The following is a 26,880-nucleotide window of genomic DNA, read 5'->3' as shown; positions in this document are numbered from 1 at the left end:
GAAATATCTAGGTATATCCCAGCAATGCTAAGGCACTTTAGTATCACTGTTAATGCATTTTTGTATCAGTGTTGAGGCACTTTAGTACCAGTGCTTATGTTAATCGATGACAATGTCATGATATGTGTGTGTATGTATATATATATATATATATATATATATATATTCGATGTTTTGTTATGTATCATGCTTATTGCATTATGTCATTATTTGGTGTTGCGGTTAGAGACCTAAATATGTATACTCATGGCGAGGCTCCTAGTAGAAGACTAAGGGAAGCATGAGACTCAAATTATAGCGATAGAATTGTTAAACTTCAAGTAGGTAGCACTTGAATCCCCCACTTTAATATTGATAAACATTAATTAAAAGCAAGTATATGATCAAATAATCTACCTGGATGATGCTTAATTTTTTACCACACGTCGAAGGAAGTATCCGACGCTGCTCCTCCTCTTGGCGCCTGGTACGCTGTCCCCACGTGGTGGCCGTGTATAAAATCCTGTCCCCCTTTTGCCTTAGATTTCAACCAACAACAAACACACACCTTTCTGAAAGCCAAGAGTCGAAGCATGAGTCGTTTCTGGACTTTGCTCACTGCCCTTCATTCACTAGCTGGGTATGTATTTTTTTCACTCTTTTCATCGTAATTAAATAAATACCCTTCTCTTGATATTGTGCATTTTATGAATTGAAGCTACCTTATGATGTTTGCAGGCCTTTGGTGATGTTGCTGTATCCATTGTAAGAAAAAAAAGTTGGGACTTTTTATGGTGGGGTTTTATGATTTTAAAAGTTTATTTAGTTAATTTCTTGATTTTTGTTGTTGTTTGTGTATTAGATATGCATCGATCATGGCAATAGAGAGTCCAAACAGGGAAGACAATGAACAGTGGCTTGCTTATTGGATTCTTTATTCATTGCTGACTATAACAGAGATGGTGTTTGAATCGGTCCTAGAGTGGTAACAGCTTAACAAAACTAGTTAATGGTATATTCATATATTTCCGAATATTAATTGGTTAATGTTATATTAATTGGAAATTGTAGGATACCTATATGGTGCTGGGTGAAGCTATTGTTCATGTCATGGCTGGTTTTACCACATCTTCGGGGAGCCTCTTTCATATACGAAAGGTTGGCGAGGGAACAGATGATTAAATATGGAATTTTGAGACGCCATTCTCCTGATGGAAAGGGCAAATAGAAACTTGTGCACTTCATCGTATGCTAATAAAATCTCGCATTCCAATATTCGACCCTACATTTATTTGAAATTTGTTTGCGGGGAATGTTAAACGGTACAAGTTTATGGATCTTTTTGAGTACATGTTGTGATGATTGGCAATGAGATGATTATATTTGCAATAATCCAGTCGGTGTTCAACTCTCCAAGCAGTAATATCCATATGTGAAAAATATAAAGTTTCAATCCAGTTAGCTTAAAAACAAAATGCAAAATGGTATATTAATTAACTCATTCAATTCTCTAAATAATCAAAATATTAAATTTATAATTGACTTCAATATTCTATAAATAATTGACCTCTTTTAATATAGCAAATTGACTTAAATATTTTATAGCTAATTGACTTAAACATTTTAAACATCTTTAAGTTTCTTTCTCAATTTTAAAATTAAACAAATTGGTCCTTCTTTAAAAAAATGATTTAACTCATATTACATTTTGGAAATGAGAAAATAAGAATGATATACCACGGTATTGATTTTTTCTTTTTCAACATGATATATGTCTAATTATGATTGAATGTATCTTTAAAAAAATATATAATTTATTACATATATATATATATTTATAATTTTACCATTTTTTTAATTAAACTCTTACTCTCATTTCAAAACTTAAAAAATTAATTAAAATCTAACTTATTTTTATTAATAAATGTTGACATTAATTTTTTCTAAACACTTATGAAAGCTATATATAAAAGTAACTAAAGCTTAATATTTTTTTATTTTTATGCGGGATGACCGTAGCTTAAAGTTTCCATTGTGACATTAAAAATATGTTTGATTTATATTTTTGATACGTTGAATTGGATGTATACAAATCCATAATATAATCGATTTTGATTCAAATAAGTTCATCTTATCTTAATTTAAAGTTCCATTGTCTTGCAATAATAATAATACAAACTAGCTCATATTAATTAATGTTTTAGTTTGTAATATTATTATAAACAAAGAAAGCACTGAAACAACGCAAATCTACTTTTAGCTTCTACCAAAACATTGAAACAATGAAGCTTTATCATGCAAATGTTACAAATGCTGTGTTATTTAATTGCCTTTAATTCCTACTAAGAGCAACTCCAGCACTGCGGTGGAGTGGAATTGGAGAAGCACCGTAGAGTTTCCAGCCCTGCGCCAGATGTATCTTTACTCTGAAGAGCAATTGGAGCTGGATGCTATATGTAGCGTTGCTACTGTAGCAACGCTACAATTTTTTTTCCATGATTTTTGGTTTTTTTTCTTTTTAATTTCATTTTCTTTTTTAAATTATTTTCTCTTATTATATCTTTTATCTTTTTAATTATAATTTCTACACAATAAAATAAAAATTAAACATAATATAATATATTCAAGTTGATTAAATTGCAATATAGATAAAAATATATTTAAATTAAACATAATATAATATATTCAAGTTGATTATAAAAACAATTTTTTTTCTTTTTAATTTCATTTTCTTTTTTAAATTATTTTCTCTTATTATATTTTTTTACCTTGATATTTTTTTAGAAATGTATATGTTTTATTTTATATTTGTAAAATCAATATTATAATAGTTAAATATTGCGAATAAAGTAGAGTTGTTGATAATGCAGAGATAGCGCTGGAGATGAATTATTGTTTCATCTTTAGAGTAGAGATAAAAATAACTGTAGAATAGAGATGAGAGATAGAGCTGACCTACCAACAATAAAGTAAAATATATAATTGCATGCATAGAGGTTTTAACTATAATAAACAAAAGCAAAAGCATCAACTCAAAATCCTAAACGCTGATATTAACGGCATCCATTGCATCACTACACTGACCTAGAACACGTTAACTTATGTTGCCGGTTTGTGGTCGTACAGAACTGGGTTCCAACAATTTAGACGTACCGGTATTATTAATCCGCTCTCAGAGGATGTGCTCTTTGAGTTCCTCGATTGCGCCCTACTCCTCCATTAGCAGCTCCGCATCATCGCAATGCTTGACTTTAGATTGCAACTTCTTTAACTATATTCAAGTAAAGGACAAATATTATGCATGGGTTATGGATAATTCGAATAGCTTTATGATAAACATCGAGTGAAAGTGGAACAGAGAACTTCAACCCACTTGTGCTTCAATTATGGTTGCGACTAAATGTTCAATCTCCCTCTCTTCCTGCAGAGCTAATAACTTGGCACGAGCAGCAGCTGCCCCGAGACCCGTTGCAACTGCCTCTCTAATTCGCAGTGGTAAAGGTACATCACTAGTCTTTGGAGGTATCTCTCGAGATTCGAAGTAAGAATGATTGATTTGAAGTAACAATAAAAAATAGGGTAAAGTATAGTAATGGTCACTGAACATTTCTGAAGCTTGCATTTAGGTCCCCCAACATTTAAAACTTGCAATACAGTCCCCCCAACATTTATTCCGTTTGCAATATGGTCTCCAACTTAAACCACAGTTAGAAAATTAGGATAAATTATATAAATGGTCATTGAACTTTTCAGTCACTTGAATTTAGGTCCCCCAACTTTTAAAACTTGCAAAACAGTCATCAATTTCATTCTAAACCCCAATTTCCAAGTAATTCAATTTTATTCTAAACCCTAAATTCCAAAATACTTAAATTAAATTCAATTATGTCAAATTTATTATTATTTAATTTCATCTTATTTCATGTGATACGTATTTTTTATATAAATATAATAGTATAATTCTTATCTGTTGAAGAAATTTTTTAATTAAAAAAAGTAGTTAGGATATAAACTAAGCCACTAGTCGTTACCAATTGATAAAAAATGATGATGTGGCAGTTAAAAGGAATGGTATTATATACATTCAGTCTTTATTATTTATATAATCAATTTGGTCCTAAATAAATAAAATTTAATAAAATTAATCATTATTAGGATCTGACATGTGTTAGCACATGATCATGACACGTGTCATTGGTGACACATGTACCACCTAATTATTTATATATGCTATCATTTGGTCCTAAATTAAATAAAATTTAATAAATTAATCATTTAATCAGGATCTGACATGGTTAACACATGATCATGATATGTGTTATTGGTGACACATGTCACCTCCTATTAGAAGAAAATTAAGTTACAAAGAAGTAAAATTTGGGTCTTGGGCAAACTCAAACCTGAGTCACGCAAATGAAAGATACAGGGTGGAGCCACTAAGCTAACACCATCGTTTGTGTTCAGAGATATACAATAATACATATACTAATAGTATGATCAATGCCAGAAAAAAAAGAATATAATGCAAATGGAAATAATGAGATTTGAACTTCGGCAAAAAATTTGAAAGCAATAAATGAGGGAAAATATTATATTTTTACAATAAAAAATATTATTTGATAAATTGTTGATAGATTTAATATATTTTTTAAATATTAGTTGATACAATATTTTAAAAGAATAAATTTAAGATTTATATATTTTAAACTAAATTTAATAATTATATTTTCATATTTATAATTCATGATTATATATAATCTTAAGTTGAGTATTTCTATAATAATAATTTTAATTTCTTATTAAAAATAAAATATTCAAAAAATAAACTGATTCATACATTAATATATGAATATTTTTATTTATACATCTAAATATAATATACATTTATAAATATATTTTTTATTCATTGTGTCTGTGCCTTGAACTCTTTCTTCAATCCTATATTACCTTAAATTGAAGTATTTTAGAATTTAATTGAAGTATTTTAGAATTTAGGGTTTAGAATAAAATTGAATTACTTTGGAAATTGGGGTTTAGAATGAAATTGATGACTGTTTTGCAAGTTTTAAAAGTTGGGGGACCTAAATTCAAGTGACTGAAAAGTTCAATGACCGTTTATATAATTTATCATAATTTTCTAACTGTGGTTTAAGTTGGGGACCATATTGCAAACGGAATAAATGTTGGGGGACTGTATTGCAAGTTTTAAATGTTGGGGGACCTAAATGCAAGCTTCAGAAATGTTCAGTGACTATTACTATACTTTACCCTAAAAAATAATATAAAGCAAAATTTAAATAAAGTTCAAGACTAATGTGAAAAAGCAGGGGTATATTAAGAAGAGGGCAGTGGGTAAGTTCAATGGCCAAATGGAGAGTTGCGTTTTTTTTTTAAAATTATTTTAGTAGGTCTTTTTTTTTAATAAAAAAATACCCTTTAAAAAATAAATTTTGCCTCTTTTTCCCTATACTCAACCCTAGCCTGAAAAAAAGTTGACGTTCAAACTTCTTAACAAATTGCAGAGAGAGAAGGGAAGATGGGTGATTACAAGTTTCTTAAGATAAAGGACGCCATTGCTTGCATTAATCAGAACATTAACATAATTGCCGTCATTGTCGACCTCAGTCCGCCCCAGAAAACCAGAGGCACCGGTAGGTACCGCCATTTCTTTACTCTTTTTTTTTGTTTTGTTTGCTCGGCAATATATCGAGATCCGAAGCTTGAGTTCAAATGTGACTGTGACTGGCTGTGATGAAACCATTTTTTCCTTACTGTTTACAATCCTTCTATGAAATTTGTAGATATGCGGAATATGATTCTTTTCGGGAATGATTCTTCTCTTTTTTACTGACGTTCTTGATCGTTTATTGTTGTAAACTTATTTTGATCGGCTAGAATTTATGGTTTCTTTGCAGATTATATCTGTAAGCTGAAAATAATTGATGAGTCATATGAGTTCGGGATTCCCGTGCATTTATTTGCTCAACAAATCGGCGATCTTCCTCTTGCTGCATCTGTTGGGGACATTATTCACTTTTCATCTGTCAAGGTATGCTCTGATTAATATCCAAGGTGTTTTTTTCTACCCCCTTAATATGCTCAGTTCATATTTCAACTTTTAACTTTTTCTTACCGTACTTTGTTGAAACTCTCAACACTTGCGATATTTCATCTTAATTACCTTATAACTGAATCTGTATAGGTTTTCACGGAAAGTTAGGTGTTTGGGATACTACCAATATGTAATTCCTTACTAATTTCATGTTTAAAATACTCCTTTTTTTTATCAAGGAGGAATTTCATGGTAATGCAAATCAGACATAGGGAAGGGACACGTAAGTATCCCGGTAGAAATAAAACCCAAAGGAATACATAACAAAGTAGTGGTATTATGAACACTTGATTGAAACCAAGTCTTTTCAAACAAAAAACTCCTCACCTAGGAAGCAACAACAATAAGAACTCAACCATCATGGATACAAATCATATCGTTGGGTGGGTGTCAGCCACAGTCTCTCTCTTGAACTGGTGTGTTGGATCCGACATCGACAATCTAATCCTTCTTGGTAAGCTTGCAAACCTCAAGGAATGTTACAAGTTACAACTATGAAGTTAAACATCAGTAAAATTGATTAATATCGAACTTAAGAAACCAATATACTATGACTTTGATAAAAACAAGTTATCAATGACTCTGAGTAAACATCCCTTATGGAAGTGGCCAAAATTGTTATGTTGGAAGACATAGCCCTCTCATGCAGGAAAAGGAGGATGGTTGGCTTAAGAGGATGCAGTGGAGATGGAGGTGCAGATGGTCTTAATTCTTATTTAACTGCATAAACTAAATTTTACTGCTTTATGCACTTCCCAAATCATGTCCTTGGGTTCATCAATTTGGTCAAATCAAAGGCCTATCTCATACTCTATGATGAAAGTTTGTTCAACAAAATGGTGTTTTATCTTTCATTAATCTAGTTTGATAAAGGTAATTACCTTCTGCAGATGGAAATGCATGATGGAGTTGTATATGCTGTATTCAACAAAAAGGTCTCTTCATTTGCTTTGTATGATGGGAAAGATGGTGAAGATTTCCATCCTTATAAAGTTTCTTTACGATTTCATGCGAGAGACCATGATGAAAAGATAATAGCAGGACTCAGAAAATGGTTAGCAAGTTCAGAGGTCATTTATGGTATGCTTTTTGTTTGCTAGTGATTATATTTCACCTTTAACTGGTGGGTTGTATGCCTTAAGTATCAATACTTGTGATTTCAGTTGACATCAATCAATATTTGAGTTAATATGGTTTTCTGAAATTGCTTGTATTTCTACTCCATTCACGTCCTTCAGTTAGAAAATTCAGAAGCTTCATATTGTTAATTTTCCTTTCTAAATTCCATGCTTTTTTAATTTTTTTGTTTGGTGTTTGGGGTTTGGTGTTTGGTTTAAGGGGTTTTTCTATTTATATTTTTTCCATCAACCATTTTTCACTTGTGATCCACTAGACTGAGGTTGATTGCTTCACCCCATCCTTAATTCTATTGAATCCCTTCGCCTTTGCATCTACAGCTAGAAGAGCTTGATTTTAGTTCAATTTGTCCTTGAAGTTTTGAAACCTGTGCTAGTTGAAGAGACCCTAGCACCATATGGTAGTTAAATGCATTAGGTATAAACAAGCAGAGAATGCTTGATGAGTTTCCATCCTAATATATTAGAAGTAATAGAAGTTGCTGGCCTTCTGCCTTCTTCTTTTTAAAGAAAATTTTCAACATTTTAGCTTTTTAAAGTGCTGAGATGAAGAAAGTGGCCGGACATCACAGATTGGCAGTTTATGATCGTGGTGGCCAACACTGAGCCTTCTTCTCTTGGAACTTCTATGGTCAACTGTGTTGATCATATAAGCCCAAGTATTTGGAACTAGCCTGATAATGACAGTTCCCAAGTTTACCCTTTCTAACGCTTCTAAGAGTTTTGACACAAACACACACATATCTATGATAAAACAATACATTGGGGTTTTGGTCCCATGCTTATATAGATTAAAAGTCATGAATGTGTTCTGGCTCTTTTTATGTTATTCTCTCTAATTATGATGCCAAATATCTGGTCATTCCCATCACCCAATATAAAGCATCACTTTTTTTTAAAAAATATTTTTAATTTTTTTTCTTTTATGTTTGTGCTTGGTAGAGCTGGGTTTCTTATTATTGAGGGAGATCAACCAAGTGATTGTGGGTGGTGTTAATTTAGCTTGCAAGGTATTAAAGCATCACTTTGATTTCCCCTGCTATATTTTTGTGCATGGTATTGTTCAAATATGTCCAATTTAATCATATGTTGATGGTGCCTTTTGATTATTTCAAGGTGTGCTGATCCATTTTCATATTTAATGTTTGGCCCTGCTAAGGTACTTCATATATGCAAAAGTACTAATGATGAGTGGATGGTCTTTCTTTGGGATGGAACTGATGCTCCACCTATCAGTATTAATAAAAGGTCAATTGGTATCCTTTAATTGTTCCTCTGTAGCTCTGTTTATTTAAAACTGTAACTATAAATAAGCATTTGGTTAGGCCTCAAAGCCATTTACTTCATTGTGTGAATCAGTTGCAATTGATTTCTGTGATCTTGGTAAATTGTATGCTATTACATGCTGAAAGAAAAAAATGTATAAGTAAAGATGATAAGGAGACTACTGATAAGTGCAGTGTTCTATATCTTTTGGGATCTGCATTTGTTGGCTGAGTTATTTCTTATGAAAGGATGGTTTTTTCCTTGTCCTTGCTTGGAGCTCATGGGCTTGTTATCTTTCAATTATATGATTGGGAAGGTTCTGCTTTTCCGGTCCGAGTCTTAAGTTACATTTATGGTAATGAGTGTTATTAACTTGAGATTACACTATATATCTTGCCATGCTATAAGAGGATTGTGGTTCACAATTTATTTTTTTAAGCTTTGTTTAGCTTTAATTACTGCAGGAAGTTGGTTGCCTGACTATATATTTGACAGATTTATGTAGTTAGAGTTTCAGTTAGTTCTTTTATGGCTTATAAGTATTCTCAGTACAAATAATTAAAGCTTAAAATATGGTATATGCTATTAACACTAAGCCAGTTATTCTAATTCAGTTTGTTATCCTAACTTGTCTATGGATTTAGAAGATTAGGTTTCTTGAGACCTATATATGAGAGATAGAGTTGAATCTTTACTCTTTAATAGGTTGATTAAAGGTAGAAAAGGGTCAGGCAGAAGGCTGTCTCACTTGCTGAAAGTGAAGAAGAAATTCTGGAATATTTTGGCAATTGGGACATATTTGATGGATTTAATAGATTAAATTGGTCTGAGCATTTGTGCAAGATTTATTAGGAATCGCTTGGGGATGTGATTGAGGTCAAAAATTGCAGGTGCTTATCTAGCTAGCTGAACCGTGCGAGTTTTAATTTCTTTATGAATTTACATTTTGTTCTTATTGAGGGTAACATGTTAAGGTTATTGAAATCTGATATATTCTTGGAAAGGGAAAAAACAGATCTGTATGTAAAATAATTTGGGGAGATTTAGAAAATGTTGAGAAAGAAAAAGATTGTAAGAGAGCAAAATTTTAGGCATCCATGATTTTATGACATAATTACTTGTAATTTCCTTAATGTTAAACCTACCATAATTTACCTATTTTCTAGAGATTTGGATTTTGGAGTCTTAATAGGATACTTCCTCAGCAACACATAAATATTATTGTCCACTAAAAATAGAATAAATAATCGTTTTGAACTCTTATATTCTGGTTGGTCCAGCTGTAGGAAGTGTTATTTGAGTTTAGTTGTTCAAAAACTGTTGAAAGAGAAGCTAAGATAGTGTTAAATACAGAAGTGCTTTAGAATGTAGAAAGATGTTTTACCTTTTTGATGTTTATTTTCATTTATAAAAAATGTTAAGGCTGTCAACAGATGAAATAATAGAAAGGTTAATGGAAGTATGCTTTTTTTTTAATAAAAAATAATTGTTTTCTGATACGTATATTATTAAATTATTTGACGTCATTTACTATTTTCTCAATCTGTTCTTCCAAACTCCAAAAGAACACTTAATTACTTCCTAAAGTGAGGATAAACTACATTGTAAATCAGGAAAAAAAAAGTCTGCTGGACTTGTTCGGCTGAATATCATTTCTCAATCTCATTGACTATTAGGTATTAGTAAATTTGTTCGGTCACATTTTGCTTTGAGGTATGATTTATGTTGGCAACTTGAGATGGTTGATTATTCAAAGTAGAAACCACTTTCTTCTATTTTTGTTTCTATAACTCAAAGTAAAGCGGAAGTTTAAAATAATAATGAAATAAAAAATATATTAGGTTTTATCTTTTTTAATTTGTTTAATTAAGTTGTATTTTATATTAATTTCTGCTTGGGGTTCTCTTATTTCATTTGGGTTTGAATAATATGTATTTAAGTTTGAAGATGTGTTTAGACTTAGTTGGATAATATTGTTGGTTTTAAATTTTTATATATATAATATAAAATCAAAATCAAGTTCATCAATTAAAACAAGTTTGAATTTCAATTCATGAATCGACCTTTAAAATAGAATTATAAGTAACACAGATCCCAAAATGGAATTGGATGGATCTGTATCATTCCTATACATCGAAGATATCATTTTTAATATACATAATTAATGATGAGAAGGAAATATAACTAATACATAACTTTAAATATAACTAATACATTACTTTCCATTTAATTCAATAAATATTTTTAAAAAAAAATCCAAATGATAATAAATATATCTGAATTAATGTCACATATTCAAGTGTTTTCTGGTACTATTATTGTTGTTAACTTTTTACTTCTTTGATGTAAAAAGAAGAAAAGAAAAAGAAATACATTAAAGGGAGAACATGTGCATCCCTCACCTTCTTTGGGGCACAATATCTTCATAAAACTGAGATATGTCTATCAACAGCGTTATATCTTATGATTAAAGTTGGCTTCATTTTTGACTTTGCCTAATTTAACTGCTTTTAGCTGTAACGCTTACTATGTCTTGTACTTATTTACTTGTAATCTAACAGATTTATTCATTTATTGAGTATGCTCCACAGGCTGGAAGATGAAATGCATAATCCGCTTCCTCTACATTTCGAACCGTTGCCTTCATCAAGAGATGTGTTATCTACATTTCCTACTGCTGGAACCATCTTAAGAATGCGCCTTGATGTCAACTGCATAACAGATATCCTTCAGTTGCTGAAAGCTGGTCGATGGGTGAAACTTTTTCGTGTATCATGCAAAGTGCATGAAGGATTATGGTATGGTGTGTTCACATCTGCTTCAAAGATCCAAGATATGCCAAATGATGATATTCTCGTACTTGAGCGCCAGAGGTGATTTTTTTGTTGCATGCAGTACCTTGTTATAGATTGTATAGTCCCTTTTGATTGATATTCTTTTCAGAAATTTTCAATGTTTCACTCTCTTACCATATCCATACATGTCAGCAATTATGATCGTCGATCAATACGTAAACTAGATCGGATGCCATATTGGAGCTTTCCATGGGCATCAAAAATCACAGGTTCCATGTTACTATAATTTGTTTCAATTTCTCATTTCTTGGTATATTGGATTCAATCTCCATCACATTTTACCTGGAACATATTGAAATTTATTTGTGATGATGTACTTCTAATTTTTGTATGCTCTTAATCAGAGGTTAACTGTGATGATGCTGCGCCATTTGTTACATTGATGGACCTTCTCACAAATCAAAAGGTATAGCACCCTTGTGCATTTTGTTTTGGTCAGAAGGTATTATGCATTGATGGATGACATGTCCCCACTCTCCCAACCACATCTTTCTTTTGATCCAAAAATGCCCAAAATATGCCTCAGCACCTTTAAGACCGTTGTAAATTTTGAATCATCTGCAATCTCTTTTCTACCCTCACACACAGCCACCTATATTATTGGTTTGTCAAGATGAATGGGATCTGGTTGAGTTTGTCTTGAACTTGGTTGAAATTTGAAACTTTTTTTCTGCAACAATTGGTTTGGGCTTTATAGTGTACATATTTTGGTTGCTTAAGTTTGGGCTTGATGGTTGTAGTAGTTCCAACTGGCATTGGGTGTCCGGATGGACCGAGTAGTTGAGCACCGGTTGTTTTCAGTTTCATTTGTATGACAGATGGTTCTCTTCTCTGTTTGATTGCAATTGTCTCGATTGGGACCACTCTCTCCTTTTATCTCGATGCAAGTGAGAAAGATGATTGGTGAAAATGGCACTTGATAGGTGGTTATACCTAATATAATCTGATAACTACCTTCGATTGGGGCGACTAAGCTTGATGATTTCATTGCTTTCAAGGGGGTTCCTGTGAGGGGTAAAGAGGAGGCGCCATGGTTTCACATAAGATTTAGCTCGAATTCTATGGCAGCATTATAAAACCAGAGAATAATGTTTAACTGGAGTTGTGCCAGTTGTGCTTATTTGTTGCTCGGGTAACCTTCCAGGTACCAATGAGATTCAGGTGTGTAATCCGAGTTGTTGCTGTGGTTCCTTGGCGAGTTGAGGATTTCCGCCGCCGTCGTGATGGACTTTATAGGGTTAGGTTTACCCTAGAGGATCCAACTACCCGAATCCATGCTTATGCATTTGCTGAAGATGGGGTAAGGACATTTATTCGACCATTTCTCTTATTTATAAATTTTGGGGTGATATATATAACCTTTAGGCTTTTCTGGTCTAAAATCATTTTACATGGAACTCTTGAATTTGATATTGCAAGCCAGCATCATTTTGTAAAATATTTCATTTGTCCTGTGAAATTGAAGTTTACTACTAATATACTGGTACATCATTATGTCATTCCTCATGGCTCCTGTAAATTGTTCAATTCTGTTTTGCTGCATTTGTTTAGGAGAGATTTTTCAATTCTTCATCCACTGATGCACTGAGACGGAAGCTAACTCAATTGCTCGGAGTGCCATCGAGTGGTGGTGCCAGAAATCCGCCGTGGGTGGAGTGTTGCTTGATGTCCCATTCGGTCGGAAATGGCAGTTGCATATGCGATACCAAGCTTCTTGATTAACGAGCTTCGACTCTACTTGCTTTTATATGTAGCCAGCTTATTTTAAGTTCAGGAGAAACAAGGAATTAGTTACCTCTTTTGCTCTTGCTATCTGTTATTTCTGCCAAGTAACTAGAATCAATGGGGATGATGTAACTAAGATACCCTTTTATCTTAATTAAAAATTATGTTCATGCAGTTGGCATTGCCATTGTCAACACATGGCAATATAATTGGTATCTCGATACGTACCTTCCCAAACTTATCGAAGCCTTAGTTGGCTTATCCGGTCTCGTTTACGCCCGCCAAGTGTTCGACCAAATAACCGAGCCATCTGCATTCGCTTTTCAACATGGTAAGAGGTGGCGATTTTCCCGAAAAATCATTTTTTTTAATTATTTACGTGTCAGACATCGTTAGAGAAAATATTACGGATTTAAAACTTTTTTGCAGAAAGAAACAACCTTAGGTCATGTGTAAAGACATATTCATATGTTTTTTTAAAATAATGTCTAATATATAAATAATTTCTGTTATAGTGATTTTGTGTAAAAAATCAATTTTTTAATTTATTTTTTTGTAGTTTTTCATGAAATTATACAATACGTATAATCTATTATATTAAAATTTTGAGGGTAAGTAATTTAAAATATGAATAATTTTATAAAAGTTTTATAATTAGTATTTCTTTTACAAAATGATGATTTTATAATTTAAAAAATTATAAATTTCATATATTTTTAAAAAATTTATTAACATTTAAAATTAATTGTTTAAATATATAAAAAATATTAAAAAAACTTTTAATTACAATTGAGAGATCAAATAAATTATTAGTCATTAATTATTATTTTTTAACAACATTTAATAATGTTTATTCATTTTTAATAAAATTAGAATATAATATTTATATAATATTTTTTAAAATTAATATTAGAAAGAATATTTTAAATATATAGGTGACATTTTTTAGCTTTACATTTTTTTATTAAATTTTGTTACAAGTTTAGAGAGTAACACAAAAAAATATTTAGATTTTCATGTATGTATTTATACTTTTCTTTTAAAAACATTTTATCATAATTTTTATTAATTAATTTGAATAATAGCAGAATAAATAATTAATCTAAAATATAACTCATATATTTAAAATTCAACAAAAATACAATAAAAAAGAATTAAAAGTTAATAAAATTCAATAAAAAAAAAGATGGTAAAGTTAAAAAAATATCACCTATATATTTAAAATATTTTTTCTAATATTAATTTTAAAAATATAAAATAAATATTAAATTCTAATTTTATTAAAAATGAATAATGTTGTTAAAAAATAATAATTAATAAATAATAAATCATTTGATCCCTCAATTATAATTAAAAGTTTATTTTAATATTTTTTATATTTTTAAACAATTAATTTTAAAAGTCAATAAATTTTTCATGCAAAAACCAAAATTTATCGAGTTATAAAATAATTTGCAAAATAAGATTTAAAGATTTTAATGCAGAAAGTTTTTTTTGCATACACAAAAAATAAATAATAAAAGTTGATGTTTTTACACAAAAAAATACCTAATAAAAAATAATTACATATTAAGTACTATTTTAACAAAATTTACGAAACTAACACCCGATCTTTACATGTTGCAGAAGGCGTGGTGCATGGGTCGCGCCTTACCCCACGTGCCACCACATCAGCGTAAGACGCGATGCATGAGATGTGTCTTTCTGCAAAAGGTGTTAGATCCATAATATTTTTTCTAACAATATCGCATACGTAAATAATTAAAAAATATTTTTTTGGGAAAAATCGCCGTAGGAGACTAAAGAACAATTGATTTGAGCCATGACTGGATTGACCTTTATATCAGAGTGACACATCAAGGCCGTAACCCGGATAATTTTACTCGCCCCTTTCTCTTTAACAAGGTAAATGAGAACAATTCCATGCCATCATTTTCATTAATTCACAGCTAAATTTAATAATGATTCGTGATTAAAAGAGAAAAAAAAAACATATTATTAAGTTTGATTTTATAAAAAAATTGTTGAATTATCGAAACATAAATATAAAAATGAGTAGGAGTAGGAGTACTAAATATGTAGTTCATCCTAATTTATAAGGAACATTTAAATTTATATATAGATCCCTTTTTAGGATTGTTGGACGAGGTTAAATTAAATGTTGAAATTAATAGTAAAAAATAAGAAGATATTTACCGGAAAAAACAATGAGTTAATCTCAGTCTTTGATTTCTTCTCATCTAACGATCCTAAAAAGGAGAAATTTTTTTAGTTTTATACTAGTGTAAGTGGATCTTAACCCATAATATTTAGATGTAAAATTGAGTAGAAATTTATAATCATTTAGATATAAAATAATAAAAAGATGAAAGGCTTAATACAAAAATATGTGCTTAAATTATATTCAAAATTTAACTTTTGATCCCTAAATAATTTTTTTTATTAAAACTAGGTGCGTAATATTTTTTCGTTACACTTTTAGATGTCTACCGTTAAAAAAATCATTGAGTGATACGTGTTATGTTTATATATATTTTTTATTTTTTAAATAAATAATATTTAAAATTATTTTTTAAAACATCTAAATGTGACTAAAAGCAAAACACGTGAAAATACCTACGTGACTAAAAGCAAAAAAATATGGAAACCTATTCTTAAAAAAAAAAAAATTTAAATACTAAAAATTAATTTTAAATATAATTTTAAAAACTATTTTTATATTAAGCCAATATGAAAATACCTACGTGACTAAAAGCTAAAGCGTCTCTCAATTGCGGATCCCCTATTCCCTCTCTTTGACTTGAAGGAACCACCGTCGTCATCTTCATCATCGGTGGATAATGCTTATCCTATGTAACAGCAAAGGTAAAGCCACCATACACTATATATATATATTCATATTTTCTAAATATTATTATACCTCTTTCGACTCTCTTTCACAAATCGTACTTCTATTAATGATATTCTATTTAATAAATTTTCGAAAGAATTTTTATACTAATAAAAGTTTTTAGAATTTTATATCCTTTTAATTAATTAATCTCATAATATGACTACTGATAATTCACTATTAAAATTAAATTTATTATCTGATATCAATATTAGACGTTAGTATATAAGTCAATTTGTATGGCTGGAAAAAAACTGAACTCTTATTCTATTAGTTTCTCTACTTTATTTTTTTTCTTCAAAGACGGATATATGAATGTGTCAGGGGTACGAATATAAAAGAATATGTTAAAATTTTAGGGATACAAGATTATAAAATTTTAGGGGTGTGAAATTAAATAATTTATATAAAATACAAAGAAAATATTTAAAATATAAATGAATTTAAATTTTTTAGGAGTGCGATCGCACCATCCCATCCCCTAGGTTCATCATTGTTTTATTTCTTTAATTCAATTCAATAGAACCATGGATTAGGGGTGAGCAAAATTCGATTCGGCTCGAAAATTCAATTTTTTCAATTTTGAATTATTCGAGTCAACTCGAATTATCAATTCGGTTTTCGAGTTTGAGTTGAGTTGAAAATTTGAAATTTCGAGTTACTATAAAATCAAAAAATTGACCAAGTATTTTGATAATTTTACGATTTAGTTCATGATTTTATTATTCCTTCAATTTATCTTTTATTTTAAGTCATTTTTTTTTCCAAATTTGAACTACATGCTCATAAACCATCGTAAAATAAATATGTACTTTCAATTCCTCTTTTTGATAACAAATTTTCTATTTTCAATTTAGTCCATCAGTTTTTTATAATTTCTTATTTCTTCAATTTATCATTGATTTTAAGTTTGATTTTTCATCAAATTTGAACCACATGCTCTTAAACAATCGTAGAATACATATGTGCTTTTAATTCCTCTTTTGGATGATAAGTTTTATATTTTTCAATTTAGTCCTTAATTTTTTATAATTTCCTTATTTCTCTAATTCATCCTTTATTTTAAATTCTTTTTTACCCAGTTTGAACGATATGCTCCTAAACCATTTTAGAATACATGTACTTTCAATTCCTTTTTTGATACCAAATTTTCTATTTTTCAATTTAGTCTCAATTTTTTATAATTTCCTTATTTATTCAATTCATCCTTTATTTTAAGTTCGTTTTTATCATATTTGAACCACATGCTCCTAAATCATTGTAGAATACATATGTACAATTTTTTTATTTTTCAATTTAGTTCGTTAATTTTTTATAATTTCCTTATTTCTTCAATTCATCTTTTATTTTAAGTCCGTTTTTACCAAATTTGAACCACATGCTCATATACCACAATAGAATATATATGTAACTTCAATTCTTGCTTTAATTTTTTTTCCTAAAAATGTAATCTCTATCTTTTTATTTAGTCCATTAACTTTGCATTTTACTCAATTTGATCTTTTGACTACAATTGTTTGCAAATTCTTTCTTCTCATCAATTCATTGATTGCTTTATACTCTCATCAATATTTTACCCTCAAAATATTTTCATTAAAATATAATATTATTAATATATTTCATGATTTTAGATAGTATTTGATATATTAAATAACATTTTAATGTGAAAAGAATATAATATATATATATATATCTTATATGGTTAGAGAAAGTCAAAAAATTAGAACAAATCCTTGCCATAATACTATAAATAATTATAATAAAATTCGTATAGAAACTCAAATAATCGACTCGACATAAAAAAATTTCAAATAAAGTACTAGTTGTAAACTCGAAATTTTTGAACTGGATTGGACTTGATGGGATGCTCACCCCTACCCTGGATAGCTCAAACTAAGAAAAATAAACCATTCACAGTCGTCATTAACACTACTTTTTCCTATCAACAAATCTCGAAAACACAAGACAATGGGAATGGATATAAACTTTTATGTAGTAGACTTTAAGTGAAAGCTGTTTTTACTATCAAATTATGAAGGTTACACTACACCATTTCTCAATTACATTGATGTATTTGCATCATCTTCCCAAAAGATCCAATCCCCACTTTTGAAACAACTATGGGAAACCACGTGCATTCAAGATGGAGTAAGAAGCTTATACGATCCATAGCCTTCGTTCATGGTTAGCCGACGAGCAGGACTGCAAGGGAAGCTACAAATAGGAGTCATTTCTCGATCATCGCCTTTTTCGATCTCCGCTAAAACTCGGCTGAACAGATCAACGTCACAAGGAAGCAGCAGCGGACCTTCATTGGTGAACCCGTATTCAAGCTCGGCGTCTCGTAACAATGTCCGGAACGACGGGTGGTTGGCGATCTTGGCCTTGATCACGAATCTTCGTCTTTGGGGTCCGACGTAGACGAAGAAACACCCTTCCGGTGCTACGTTTAAGATGCAGTGATGGCCGTTCGGAGACGTCGACGATGATCTCGATGTGTTACAGAATCTTTCCCAGACCTTCATCACCATGCTGTTCTTCCATTTCTTCTTTACAATGTCCATGCTTCCTAGTGGATAAAATTAAAACAAAAACAAATTGAATCAAACATGAATTGGACATATGATCAACCAACAACAACAATAATAATAAAAAGACAAAACATAAACCTTTTGTGTTGGGGATTGATGTTATTCAGCACATTGTAAATTGGTGAGGAGTTATATATATATAGTATTCCTTTGGGGAAGAATCTGAAGAGAAGTTGATAAGAGGCTAATTATTATGGTGACGAAAGATTCACAGCACGTAGTAGGACTAACCATGTAATCCAGATTCCATCTTATTTATTCAACGCATGTCAATTCAATTAAAAAACATAGCAGCTCTCTTCTTCTTTTTCATTGGGAGTTCTGTATTTTTCTATACATCATATTAATTCTTTTTTACTTTGTTTAGTTGATGATGTACTGATTTTAATATTAGTTGTTGTCAATAGTTAGTTTTATTTTTTTTTATTTATTTTTAATTTTTGAATGAGAATAATTCTATCTTTCGGTATTTTTTTTCATCATCCGTTTGGTGGTTCTTTATTTTTTTAAGATTTGATTTGATGATGTCACGACTGATTAAAATAACGTTTATCTGAAATCTTACTGATTTTCCCTAATTTGGATCTTTAGATTAAATTTGGATATGTGATTTTACGTTTGTGAATAATTTCTCACTATGCTCAACTCTGAATAGTGGTTCTCAATGATCTCTCCATAGCTTAACTTTTTTTTGGTTCCTTGGCCGATACAATCGGATTTATTCCCATCTATTTCTCGTTCGAGTTTTTTGTTGGGTTTTTAACATTTTTCATGTATGAGTCTTATAAGATCTAAAGTGACTAGTTTCAATATTATAAAAAAAAAATACAACTTATGTATTTTGTTTATAAAAATAGTTGTAAACCCCTATTTTAATTTTGGATAATTTAGATTTTTAATAAGTCTAAATGCTTTATTTTAAAAAAAAACATTACTATATTTTATTACACGAGTATGAGTGAACGGAATATATAATTTATGGGTGATTATTTGTGAGATTGAGTTGAGTCAATTTTTTTACTTATCTGAATTTGATTTGAAAATTAAATGTTTTTATTCGCATTTGATTCAATCTAGGTTTAAGAGTGTCACATCTGACGTGAAACTCAACCTAATAATTTATTTCAAAACTCGTACACAACCTGATTCGATCCGACTTATATGAATTCTAACTGAAAAAAATAATATAGAAAGATATAGACAAGAAAGTATCATAGGTCTCTGTACTTTTAAATAAATCAATATAATCCTCGCATTATTTTTCTTCCAATGTGGTTCTCCAACTTAGAAAATAAATTCAATGTGGTCCTTTGACCAATGTTTTTTTTTGTCATTGACCATTATGGTGCTGATGTGGCAGTTCAGAGAGCTAACATGGCATTCTACGGTGCTGACTGGATAGTTCAAGATGGCAAATTAACGTGGTGGATGACATGACAGATAAGCTGATTTGGTAACTCAAACATGAAAGATGGATTATCATGTCAGCACCGTGAACCGTCACGTAAGCATCGTGAAATGTCATGCTAATACTTTGGTGACTTGAAGAAGACAATTAAGCCTTGCCACTTATGCCCCAAAATCCAACCCACCATCAAAACGATGTCGTTTCGGTTGTAGTTTCGTTGATCAAGTGGTAGAGAAGTCGTTTTCTTTAAAATAGCAATACGTTCTCGTTTATCGAATTAAATAAAAGAGTAAATTATACCTCAACTTTGAGTAAGATTTTTTTGATAACTTATGTTTTTGTCATTAATATTATAAATGCATTCCATTTTACTCATTGATTCATTAACAAATAAAAAAAATAAAGATTTATTGAAGGAAAATATTTTAAAAGGTGAGAAACTTTGAACGGAAAATTTATTTATTTATTTTTCAGTACAAAACGAAAAATTAATAGTTAAAATTAAATTATATTTGTAGTTAAATTTCAATGCAGTTTATTGGAGACAACAACAGATGGTTAAGGAAAGAGAATTATGCTAGAAGAAAGAAATCAAGATAATGTTATCATCGAATCAGCAACCCCATTTTCCTCACGTGACAGAAAAATAAAATGGAGATATCAGCCTCGAGTAAATATTTTACTCATATGTAAAGTCATATTTTCTTTAACAGGTAATTCAAGTAACAATTCAACAATGGTGGAACTATGGAAAGATAGAGGGGTCGTGACCTCTTTCAATTTTTTTTCTTAAACTGGTATCTCGTCACCATTTCACAATTAACGCTCAATCGTTCTGTTGAAGCTGTTTGAACTTATAAGAACAATAACGATTTTATAAACCGCTGAAATAAATTGGTTTGTGATTCAAGAAAAGAGCTTTTAAATGATAACAAGTGGCTAACAATAAAATAAATCAGTGAAAAGAAAAACACTAAATTAAAGTCTTATTTTTCTGTTTTGGCTAAGTTAAAGGTAACAAGTGGCCAAAGGCAAAAGGCTTAAAGCGAGTTTATTTTTTTATATAAAGAAAAAGAAGAGATGGAAAGATGGGGTTGTTTCGGTTAAACTTGTGAATTGAGGATTTATTGTACTTTTAGCTTAAGAGTAAAAAAATTAAAATTATAATGTTAATTTAAAAACAATATTTATATTTTTAAAAGATATTTTTAAGTTTATCTGTAATTTTTATATATTAAATTATTTCTGAAAAATATTGAATGTCCAAGTGGAAAAAGAAAGACAATAATTATAAAATATAAACACTTCATTAATAAAACAGTAAACATGAAACTAGTTGCAGAATACATCTTAGACGAGAGAGAGAAATGGAGAGACAAAGATTTCATGATGTTGACGAGAAGGAAAAAGAAATTAAACGACATTAATTTTTTTTTAAAAAAAGTTATTGTTTTGCATGGGTTAACTTCATCCCATATTTCCCATGCAAAATCAAAGTAAACACGTAAGCTTGATACATCTCCAAGTGGAAACTGCTTTTCATAGCGCCCACAATATGCAATTACTTTTTTTAAACTTTGTTTAAAGCATCACCCCTTCCATTGTTGTTCGATACATCAGAGCAGACATTTGAGCCGAGCTTGGCAGCATCGACGGCGATCGAGTGGTCGGATAATTGAAGTTTTGGATCGGATTCTTCCACCGTTTTCTTGGGGTGATTTTTATAAACTGCGTAAAGTATCATTTGAAGAACACCAAAGATGAACCCCAGAATGTTTGGAACCTGTTGATTCAAAATATTTTGAATTCGACCATCATTAGAAATTAGAAGAAGAAGAAATAAGGTCTAAATAAATTAGTTTCCCAAAATGAGATAACATACGGCAATGTTCATGTCTTTCAAAAAAAGACCATAGAAGAACCACATAACAGCTCCTAAGGTGAGGAACACTGATAAAGTAAACGGCATGTACTCCACGCTTTTCGTTTTAATCACTTTTCTCTGCAATAAAAGGGTTGGAAAATTAAGTTACGTTCCGTATATTATCAGTAAATCATATGATAACACGTAAAATGTTATAAGTGACCCTCACCACAATGGCTAAAGGTGCGGCGAACACTGCCAAAGAGAATGCCATGCAAATGTAACCCAAGACTAGGAGACGGATGGAAGCGTTTGGTAGGAAGAAAGTTGAGAGAAACACAACTCCGAATCCCAAAACATTGAAGAGAAGCATAAGCTTCACTGTCACAATCTGCAATTCACATATTTCGACATGTTTGAATCATTTCATTCATACATATACGCACACGTATATGTATCTGTTAAAGTAGTAGATATGGATGAAGATATGTTACCCTTTCCTTCTTGGGGCCATAGTAAAAGTAAGTAACGATGTAAAAAGTTTGAATGAAAACGCAGAAAACGTTGATGGTGATGACGAACACAGCATTCTTCTTAAGAATTGCATAATAAATCCAAAGCATGGCGCTGAAGAGGGAAACGACGTATGGAATCGACTGAAAACCTTCAGATGTTTTCTTCTTGTATATTTGGTAAAATGCAGGCCTGAAAATATTAATGGGTTAATAATCCTCCATTAATAACACAAATTCTCTCTAAAAAAATAGTAAAAAAATTGAGTTTGAGAAGAAAACTCACAGTGGAGCCAAGGAGACCATGAATGAAACAGCGTTGCCTAAAATGCCGAAAATGAAAACCCAAGAGAGGTGAAGAGCCATGATGATGTATATATGTATGTGTGTGTGTATATATATATATATGCTGTGTAATATTTCTCTCTCTGGATCTCTGTAAATGAAAGAGTATGTGTTGTTAGAAAAGTGGAAGCTCTAGCTCTTTACTCTTAATCCCACGATCTATGAAGCGTTCTCGGGGTTTATATTTATAGCCATGGAAAAGGTGAATGGGGAGGAGGAAAGCACAAGGAAGGCGTGGTCACGTTTCATTTTATATATAAACATATTTAAAATTCCATTTCTGTATTCGTATTTTCAAAATTATGATTATGACAAATCAATTACATTAAAGTTTAACTCTCAAGTCTTGTTCTAACTTAACCAAGGTTTGAAGTTGGAGATTTTGAGAAGGCATAGTGTTGAATATTTGATAAGAAAGTTTTATCATTCTTGTGATCTTATTCGACTCCCTAATATTAATCTTTGTTCATATCATTAAACGAATAAATGAGAGACATCAATGATTCACATAGATAATTGAATTCATATGGTGTTGCAATTCTAATATCACGTCAACTTCTTACTATATAGATGGAAACACCTTATTTACATAAAAGAATGCAGCAAGATGAAAGGCCATCCTCTAGTCATCTTTGTTTCTGCCACAAAGAAATTAGGGTTTATGGAGGGACGAGGTTGATATAAAACAGAGAGAGAGAGAGCAAGGAAGATCTGCAAAATAAAGCACCTAATCCGATGTTTAACTAAGAGGCATGAATCAAACGACCTTTAATTAAAGGGATGATTATTATTCCTTGAAATCTCAGATTCGAATACGATATCTATAAAAGTGTATGAACGTTTTTTATCAAAAGCTTAAGTGTTTTTCAAACCTATACGATAATATAATCACCTCGTAGTACTACTAAAAAAGTATGAGAAATTTCTCAAAAAAGGAAAAGGAAGTCAAGGTAAGAGTGAGTTGCTAGGGTTTTCTTTCTTAGGAGGAAGATGGACAGTACCAGAGGGAAAACATAAGCAGGACTGGAGGGGACATGGCACTCGAAAATTAAAAAAATTATTAATAGGCTTCTGAATTTTTTAAAACATTTTATTTGTCCTCATTAAAATGTTTATTTTTTAAATGTCATTTATACATATATTTATATTAAATTAAGTTAGTAGTCTTAAATTATAAATTTTATATATTTGATTTAAGTTCTCGTCAGGATGAGTAATACGTGAATTTAAAATTATTTCTTAAAATATTAATTTATCGTACAACCTTTTATACAGAAAACTCACTCGTGCTTTTGGTTTTGCATGGTTCTCGTCAATGATCGGTTGCATGGCGTCTGAATATGGGGAAAAGCAGATATTGACCCCTATGAAATCTTTCTTTATTAGCTTCTGTGACTGTTCAGACTATTTTTGCAGATATAATGGGATGGGCTTCCAAAAGGAAATGGGTACTCTGGACCGGTATGGGTATTCGAAAAGACAATATCAATGATTTAAAAAATAGTTGTGTTTACATAGTGTATGTACGTTATTAATTACTAAAAAATATTTTAAAATATAGTATGTTGTAATTGTCACGCACCGCTAAGAAAACAAATAAATAAATGACTTGAACTTATAGAACCAAACAAAAAAATTCAACCCTTATACCGGTTTAACTTATGATTGAGCATTAAAAAGTTAAGACGACGCCACCGACGTTAATGAAGTATGAATCAATCAATCAAATCATTTTCATTATGATTTTAGTAGATCCATGTTATCATTTGGTAGTGTTAAATGAATGGTATAGGTGGTAAAATCGAACATGAACATGAGTGATGGTCCATTCTTATTTTAATATTAGGCGTCCGACCAAAGTTTAAGTTATTGAACATGTGGTTTTAAATTTACACCACTTTTCGATGATCGAATCAAAAAGGAAAAGGGCAATTGGAGTGATGCCATGCACTACAAACAGTGTGGCTGCCATATTTTCGGAGATTAAAGCTGGTTGCACTAAGGATTGATTGGACTAAGGATTATTCCTACAAAAGAATGGTCGAGTCTCTTTTGGAACCATAGTTTTGTGTATTTTTTTAATGCGTTCATATTATTTTTTATGGCGTATAGAAATTAGAGATGCCTACATACATGTTGATTGAGCCATGTCGTCAAAGTTTTTTGTTTCCTTTACGTATTTTTGATGTTGCGTCGAAATCAGAGATGTATATGTATTGTGTTGGCCTTGTTGTCACAGTATTTTTTTAATATTTAAATGGGTATAGTTAGCTAACCCTAGTAGAGAGAGGGAGTGAGGTGCACTTTAGGGCCAAAATAAAGGTAGAGGAAAAGTAACATATTGATTATGTAAGAGTGATCTTAACTTCTCAACTTTGCAAAAACGAAATGAAAAACTAATGAGCAAAAAGAGCATCCCCCATGGACTGCTTATCTGAAATCTTCCGTTGTTTATATGATTGAAACATGCATGATGACGCCATTTGTATATCAAAGTGTCATCTTTATCATCACCCATTGGCCCCCATTTTATGCAAATCTCAATTATTACAACATCCTTTTTCTTACTTTGGAATGCATGACGTGCGGCCTCCACTCCCGGCCCCTTCCCTACAACCTTATCCCTAAAAAAACACAGCAAAAAAGGGCTCAAATTGCATGTTTCAGTGCCTTCTAATCATATAAATTCTATTACAAATATATATATTGAATAGATAAAGATGTGTTAATTATTCATCTTCATCTCTTTCTACATTAGATTTGATCACAATAGGATTGTACAAGAAAGGGGAAATTATTGGTAAAAAAAAGCGTTAAAGAATTCCTCAGTATTATCGATTAATACAATGTACAAATTATGAAGCTAAACACGCTAACAAAGTCACAACTAACTGCTAAAGATCTAATTAATTTTTTTTTGCTCAGCTAGGAGATAATAAAGAGTGAAGAATATTAGCCTAAACCGTAAACTTCGTTAAAAACCTCCCTAAACTTAGGTGGATGAAAAGAGTACTCACAGATAGGAACAAAAGCACACCAAAATCAACCTGCAAGGGCCAACTGCGTGCACAAAGGAAAAAACTATGAACGACAGAACCACCCCAACAACATCTACTAGACCGACTGACAGCTCCAACAAAACACGCTGTGCAACCCTGTAAATGTCCTCCCTAATACCCAACAACAACAATGCCAACAACATATTAAAAAAAAGGCTCTTCCCTTAACAAGACCCTAGGCACTCAAATAACAAGAAAATCTCTGCACCATCCCACCAAGCTATTGACCGTTTAATTCAGATCAGATTAAAGGGTGGGAATCGAGGTAAAAAGACATGGAGAGGAAGGAAGGTGAAACAACAACTTTGTTTGTTCAGAATATTCCACCGAGATACCATTGGAGAGGATTGAGGCAACTCTTTGGTAGGCACGGAGATGTGGTGAGCTCGTTCATAGTGAGGAAGCATGATAGAGCATGGAAGCTTTTTGGTTTTGTCAGTTTCTCCAATAGAAACGATGCAGTTAGAACAACTCTTAGGTTAAATGGTTTATGGATTCTCGGATACTGGTTAACAATCAAAGAAGTTAGGTACAAAGATAAGAGCCAAAGTAGGAAATTATATACGCCATCAGATTCCAAAGTTGTATCATCGACAGATCAAGAAAAGAATATTATTTCTGGAGCTAGCACGGAGGAGCAAGCAATGAGGAGCAGTAAAATTGTTCAGGGGAAGTAGATGAGAACATTGTACGAAAGCTTCAAAAATGCTTGGTAGGGACGATGACGACGGTTTGTTCTTCGAGTCAAGTGGAAGATAAATTATGGACTGGAGGCCTAGGAGAAATAATAACTAAATTTCTGGGAGGGAGAGACTTCTTAATAGAGATTGAGGACAATGAGTTACACATGATTCTGAAGGAGAATAGCTGGTCGTATCTTAAGGAAGTCTTCTTGGATGTACAACCTTGGACAGAATCGTATAGACCGTCTCAAAGAGTAACTTAGATCAAATTATTTGGAATGTTGCTACATTGTTGGAACCATGTTACATTTCAGATGATAGCAGAACAATGGGGTGAATTCTTAGCGATGAGAGAAAATGCTTTACAAGAGATGGGTTGCGACGAGATGACAATTCTTATTGCAACAGAAAGGAAATAGTCCATTGATGATGTGCTCAATTTGGAAGTGGGTCGA

At 31.1% G+C, this 26,880-nt stretch overlaps 4 protein-coding genes across 4 annotated transcripts; 3 read left to right on the top strand and 1 right to left on the bottom strand.

Annotated features, from left to right (window-relative positions):
- Positions 1 to 527: 527 nt before the first annotated feature.
- On the top strand, positions 528 to 1,207 carry LOC120215758 (HVA22-like protein e). The gene is made up of 4 exons (XM_039213334.1): positions 528 to 619; positions 718 to 744; positions 842 to 964; positions 1,051 to 1,207. Exons 1-4 carry the CDS (start codon positions 573 to 575, stop codon positions 1,205 to 1,207), a joined length of 354 nt encoding a protein of 117 aa, XP_039069265.1. The 5' UTR covers positions 528 to 572.
- Positions 1,208 to 5,441: 4,234 nt separating this feature from the next.
- Positions 5,442 to 13,223, top strand: LOC120215929 (protection of telomeres protein 1a-like). Its single transcript, XM_039213459.1, has 10 exons — positions 5,442 to 5,630; positions 5,895 to 6,028; positions 6,982 to 7,171; positions 8,170 to 8,237; positions 8,387 to 8,475; positions 11,085 to 11,366; positions 11,481 to 11,557; positions 11,693 to 11,754; positions 12,493 to 12,648; positions 12,900 to 13,223. The coding sequence occupies exons 1-10, from the start codon at positions 5,516 to 5,518 to the stop codon at positions 13,068 to 13,070; spliced, it is 1,344 nt and encodes a 447-aa protein (XP_039069390.1). The 5' UTR covers positions 5,442 to 5,515; the 3' UTR covers positions 13,071 to 13,223.
- Positions 13,224 to 21,361: 8,138 nt separating this feature from the next.
- LOC120215726 (bidirectional sugar transporter SWEET10-like) lies at positions 21,362 to 22,825 on the bottom strand. The gene is made up of 5 exons (XM_039213320.1): positions 22,625 to 22,825; positions 22,321 to 22,531; positions 22,056 to 22,217; positions 21,845 to 21,964; positions 21,362 to 21,745 (listed from the first exon to the last, which is right to left on the bottom strand). The coding sequence occupies exons 1-5, from the start codon at positions 22,702 to 22,704 to the stop codon at positions 21,533 to 21,535; spliced, it is 786 nt and encodes a 261-aa protein (XP_039069251.1). The 5' UTR covers positions 22,705 to 22,825; the 3' UTR covers positions 21,362 to 21,532.
- Positions 22,826 to 26,017: 3,192 nt separating this feature from the next.
- LOC120215757 (serine/arginine-rich splicing factor 12-like) lies at positions 26,018 to 26,419 on the top strand. The gene has a single exon (XM_039213333.1). It carries the CDS (start codon positions 26,018 to 26,020, stop codon positions 26,417 to 26,419), a length of 402 nt encoding a protein of 133 aa, XP_039069264.1.
- The last annotated feature ends 461 nt before the right edge of the window (positions 26,420 to 26,880 follow it).

The sequence above is a fragment of the Hibiscus syriacus genome, unplaced genomic scaffold (genome assembly GCF_006381635.1).
Source record: "Hibiscus syriacus cultivar Baekdansim isolate YM2019G1 unplaced genomic scaffold, ASM638163v2 tig00110156_pilon, whole genome shotgun sequence".
In the NCBI taxonomy this organism is placed as follows: domain Eukaryota; kingdom Viridiplantae; phylum Streptophyta; class Magnoliopsida; order Malvales; family Malvaceae; genus Hibiscus; species Hibiscus syriacus.
Note: the sequence above shows the minus strand (reverse complement) of the source record. Positions and strands in the feature narration are given on the sequence as shown.

Excerpts from the sequence above, each read along its gene's own strand:
- LOC120215757 (XM_039213333.1), top strand. The coding sequence starts at position 26,018 with ATGGAGAGGAAGGAAGGTGAAACAACAACTTTGTTTGTTCAGAATATT.
- LOC120215929 (XM_039213459.1), top strand. The coding sequence starts at position 5,516 with ATGGGTGATTACAAGTTTCTTAAGATAAAGGACGCCATTGCTTGCATT. Across the intron at positions 6,029-6,981 it reads TTCACTTTTCATCTGTCAAG|ATGGAAATGCATGATGGAGT; the intron begins GTATGCTCTGAT and ends TACCTTCTGCAG. Across the intron at positions 11,558-11,692 it reads ATGGGCATCAAAAATCACAG|AGGTTAACTGTGATGATGCT; the intron begins GTTCCATGTTAC and ends GCTCTTAATCAG.
- LOC120215758 (XM_039213334.1), top strand. The coding sequence starts at position 573 with ATGAGTCGTTTCTGGACTTTGCTCACTGCCCTTCATTCACTAGCTGG. Across the intron at positions 620-717 it reads GCCCTTCATTCACTAGCTGG|GCCTTTGGTGATGTTGCTGT; the intron begins GTATGTATTTTT and ends TGATGTTTGCAG. Across the intron at positions 965-1,050 it reads TTTGAATCGGTCCTAGAGTG|GATACCTATATGGTGCTGGG; the intron begins GTAACAGCTTAA and ends TGGAAATTGTAG.
- LOC120215726 (XM_039213320.1), bottom strand. The coding sequence starts at position 22,704 with ATGGCTCTTCACCTCTCTTGGGTTTTCATTTTCGGCATTTTAGGCAAC. Across the intron at positions 22,532-22,624 it reads ATGGTCTCCTTGGCTCCACT|GCCTGCATTTTACCAAATAT; the intron begins GTGAGTTTTCTT and ends TAATATTTTCAG. Across the intron at positions 21,965-22,055 it reads CCGCACCTTTAGCCATTGTG|AGAAAAGTGATTAAAACGAA; the intron begins GTGAGGGTCACT and ends CTTTTATTGCAG.